The 4,276-nt window shown below is 42.1% G+C and overlaps 1 protein-coding gene across 1 annotated transcript; it reads right to left on the reverse strand.

Annotated features, from left to right (window-relative positions):
• Nucleotides 1-246: 246 nt before the first annotated feature.
• Nucleotides 247-3,359, reverse strand: LOC114032216 (C-C motif chemokine 3-like). The gene is made up of 3 exons (XM_027847465.1): nt 3,177-3,359; nt 2,153-2,264; nt 247-827 (listed from the first exon to the last, which is right to left on the reverse strand). Exons 1-3 carry the CDS (start codon nt 3,250-3,252, stop codon nt 719-721), a joined length of 297 nt encoding a protein of 98 aa, XP_027703266.1. The 5' UTR covers nt 3,253-3,359; the 3' UTR covers nt 247-718.
• Nucleotides 3,360-4,276: the final 917 nt, after the last annotated feature.

Raw genomic sequence — 4,276 nt, forward strand, 5'->3', positions numbered from 1 at the left:
AAGAACATAAAGGAAAGGAAGGTATAGGGAGTCAGTTTTGGGTTTTTTATAGGGAATAGCTTCTTAGAAAGGAGACCTTGGTTGGTTGGCACTAAAATGAAGGTTTTACCAGCTAAGCCAGGAAGGATAACAACCAAGAGCTTCTTGCCTTCTCTAGAGTCTATCATCCCCTTCAACCCTCACCTTAGCACCGTCTCACCCAGGTTGCTGTAGCCTCCCCATATATGCACGAAAAAACACAGTTGGAAGATTTTATAAACAAAAATATATTTGTCTACGGAAATTCGATAGCCGTAGTGTAGTATTGTTTTCCATAATAACATCCATTATCGGTACCTTGGGTTAAAGGTGTGACAGCCCTGCAAAAGGCCCAAACACCTTTCTTATGGATTTTTAATACAATTCTCACAATATCTTTATGAAGAGGGAGGAGAGGAATGTAACCTCGTCCATCTTATAGATGAGAAAGTGAAGGCACAGAGGTGAAGTGCTGGCCTAAGAATAGGTTACAAATAATAATGATGATGATGATGATTAAGGCACAAATTCTTGTGACACATAAAGTTAAAAAAACAATAATTTAAATAAGACAAAACATATTTAAATTATAATAAAATGTTACACAGAACAGCTGTGCGAGGTGGGAGGGAAATAAATTATTCTTCCATCCTGCTTGGATCTCTAAGCAGGCAGCAGCAAGAGGAAGTAGCAGTAGCCTTCATGAACTCTGGGTCTTGGCTTTCTTGCTGTCTAATTGCTTCATAACATGTTGGACCCACTGCTCCTTTGAGTTAGCACAGATGTTGTAGCCTTGTTTTGTAATAAAGCTGTAGAAGAAAGAACCTTTGGTGAGCAGCTTTGTGTATTCAGCCGGGAGGGGTGAGTCATCCTACCCTAATCCTGCTCTCCCTCTCTGCTCTGACCCTAGAATTCTAGAAACTGGGATTCTAGAAACTGGGAATTAGAAAAGGGAACCCAATGGGAACTACTCTTAAAAGCCATGTGCTGCTGCCCTTGGCCTAGGAGCAGTTGTCCTGATCCTTGGGATGTCCTGCTCCAATACCAGTTAAGATAACCAGCAGGTTGAGAAGGAATTATAGGTGGTAAATAAAAATCCAAGTAGAGAGGGCCTATCCTCCATTGGCCTTTGTGGAAAGGGTGCTCTCTCCATGAGGTACCTCTGCCTGCTTCCCCATCATCAGGTTTCAGTTCTAGGTTGACTATGAGTTGGGATATGAGTGGTGTACCCTAACTCTGCCCTGTTTACCATAAAACCAGGCCCAAGAACACATCTGGCCTCTCCAGTTTTCCTATATTTGAATCAATTGCATCCCTCCTTTGCATTTCATATGGTAGGGTAGAGTCTAGAAGGAACCTCAGAGATCATCTGGTCCCCCATTTTACAGAGGGAGGCACTGAGTCCAAGAGAATATAAATGGTTTACCCAAAGCCACTCTATGACAAAGCAGATATTGACTTTCAGATGGGAACAAGTGTGAATGACTTTTATAAAAGACCAAGAGTCTGAGTCAAGAGCCCTGCATTTTAGTACCAGCTTTGACACTATTTAGCTGTGTGACCAATCACTTCTCCTCTCTGGGTCTTCATTTTCCTTAATAGAAAAAATGTAGGCTGGACTAAAAAAAGTAGGTTTGGCTTCTAACAGTCCATCCTATTCTTACGTTCTGTGATTCTTGGATTCTCCTTCAAATTTGAATATTAATAGATATTAATAGAATTATTAATAGAATTGATGCAATCTATTCTTGGTGCTTTTTCTATTCATCAATAGTATCAATAGGGGCAGCTAGGTGGCACAGTGTATAGAGCACCAGCCCTGAAGTCAGGAGCACCTGAGTTCAAATCTGGCCTCAGACCAAATACTTGACACTTACTAGCCGTGTGACCCTGGCAAGTCACTTAACCCCAATTGCCTAAAACTAAAAATAAATAAAAAAATAAAAAATAGGGTCAACAGCCCTAACACGGAAGCTAGCTCTTTTGTTTGACTACAAAAAGGCCTGAACTTGCCATATTACCACTCCTGCAAGTTCAGCTGTGAAATCTGACTTCTATTTCCCCAGTCCCCTATGCCTGTAGTGAATGGCCAGTATAGTATAGGGAATAAGGGAGCAATGTCTGGTTAACTTACATCACACCTTGCTTGGCACATCTGCTGCTGGTCACCCCATAGCTCACCACCAGCTTTGAAGGAATCTTCTTACTGGTGAAGTCATAGCAGCAGGTCGGAGTGGCAGGACCATCTGAAAGGAGCCCAAGAAATACCAGTTTAGGATGTTTCTATTTTTTTTTTTTTGTATTTCAAGAAAGAGAAAGGAAAAGAAAGGAAAGTATGGAGAATAAATACCTTCATCTACAATTGCAAGCATCCTTTCCTGTCCTAGAACTACTGTGTGCCCCAGGCTAAGACTGGGAGTGTTCTAGGTGAGCACAGTGCTCAGCCACTTAAACTTTTTTCCTCAGTTTTCTCACCAATGAAATAGGGAAGCATCACGTGAATAGCATCCCATTCCAACCTAATAAGTTTCTAAAATGTAATTAGGAAGAATTAATCATTAAAAGCATTTAAGATGAATTAAACACTAGGACTTAGCAAAACCTGTTTTCTGTCCTTTTGCATCTATAAGCAAACAGATGCCAGGTGAGGAAATGTCACTGTGACCTTCTTGTCTTACATGGACATTATCCATTGCAGGAGCAGAGAAAGCCAGCACTTTAACTAATACAATTTCAAACTCATTGTTCAGTTAAAGTTCTGGTCCTCCAAGCAAAATTTGGCAAAGGAACCATTCTGTTCAGCTCCAGAAATGTCTTTATGAGGGATTTCTCCCCAAGTGCATCACCAATTATTATAGGTGTTGCTGAGATAGTAGCCACATGGAGGAATCTACTCTTGAGAAAGACATTGAAAGCATGGAGTGACAGAAAGGCCACCAGGAGTCCTGCGTTCCATCCCTAGCTTTACCACCAACTAGCCATGTGTGACCTTAGATAAGTTACATCTTCTCTTGGGCCTCAATTTCCCCTTCTGTAAAATGATGGCTATATGGGTCTAAGATCCTTTCCACTTCTCATATTTGATAGCAACACAGAAATGAGACAATCAATCCCACGCATCCTTGGGTAGGTGGAAATGAAGGACTGAGAACACTTACCAGGTGAAGAGTAGACTTGACAGCAAAGGGCTGCAGCAATGAGGGCCAGGGTCAGAACAGCTGTGGAGACCTTCATGGTGCTGTTGGAGAGGAGGTAGGCTTGCAGAGGAGGTAGGCTTGCGGAGGAGGTTCAACAGCTTCCAAGTGTCTCTTGGCCTCGCTGAGTATCTGGCTCTCTTCTCCTCCCTTTTATTGGGAGAAAAAAGGAATGAGGGGGAAAGAGGTCCCCCCTCCCTTGGAGACGTCATAGGGAAAGAATGGTAAGGAGACTCCTAAATCCGCTGAGCACACAGCTGGGCTTTGAAGTTTGCCAGGAAGTGTGAGAGGGAAGTTGTGGCCTGTGACTACATGATTTCCATATTCCTACCGAGGCAGAAAGTCAATGAGGGGAAAAGCCATGCCAGCGCTGACCGCAGGAAGTGAATTTTTTGGGCCTGGCTTTCTCCGAAATTTTTTAGAAAGGAAAAAAGAAATCTTACCCAGAAAAGAAAGGAATTATGTAAACTAAGTTGGACATTCAAGAGGCTTTCTCCTCTTCTCTTTCCCCTTTTGGAGAAGGAGCAGCCAGATTTTAAGGACAGAGATGAAAGAATCAGGCTTTTCACCCGTGCTAAACTCTGGACCCTGGTAATGTTTAGTTTGTATTTTTCTGGATTTCCAGGATAATGGAGGGTAATCAGTCAATGGAAAGGGTTGCCCTTTTCTCCCCAGGACTGGTTTCCTCCAAGGGAAAATTAAGAGGATGCACATTAAAGAAATGTGACTTGGAACCAAGTGACATTGAACCTTGGATGGCAGCTTCAGGAGTATAGACTTCATTCAGTTGGCATGAGGGAGTAGCTTAAGGATTTGAGAAGAAAAAGGGGCATATTCTGGGAGGCGAAGTTGATCCAGATGAATCTTCCACTTTGATGCCCCACATTTCAAGCCTGATCTAACAATCCTCTCCTTCAAAACATCTACATTTCATTGAAATTGAAAAATATTTCATCATTCTTTTCTTATTCCATACACTTGCAGCTCTGTGTGTTTGCCCAGGAGGCTTTGTGATATGGAAAAACAAAAACAAAATAAACACTGAATTTCAAGTCAGAAGACCT

Source organism: Vombatus ursinus, unplaced genomic scaffold (assembly GCF_900497805.2).
Source record: "Vombatus ursinus unplaced genomic scaffold, bare-nosed wombat genome assembly UNPS02015407.1, whole genome shotgun sequence".
Taxonomy (NCBI): Eukaryota; Metazoa; Chordata; class Mammalia; order Diprotodontia; family Vombatidae; genus Vombatus; species Vombatus ursinus.

What these genes read in the sequence shown, in the direction of transcription:
- LOC114032216 (XM_027847465.1), bottom strand. Translation starts at nt 3,252, where the DNA reads ATGAAGGTCTCCACAGCTGTTCTGACCCTGGCCCTCATTGCTGCAGCC. An exon ending in TCAAGTCTACTCTTCACCTG is followed by an intron (nt 2,265 to 3,176) that starts GTAAGTGTTCTC and finishes GGCTCCTTTCAG; the next exon opens with ATGGTCCTGCCACTCCGACC. An exon ending in TGTGCCAAGCAAGGTGTGAT is followed by an intron (nt 828 to 2,152) that starts GTAAGTTAACCA and finishes TTTCTTCTACAG; the next exon opens with CTTTATTACAAAACAAGGCT.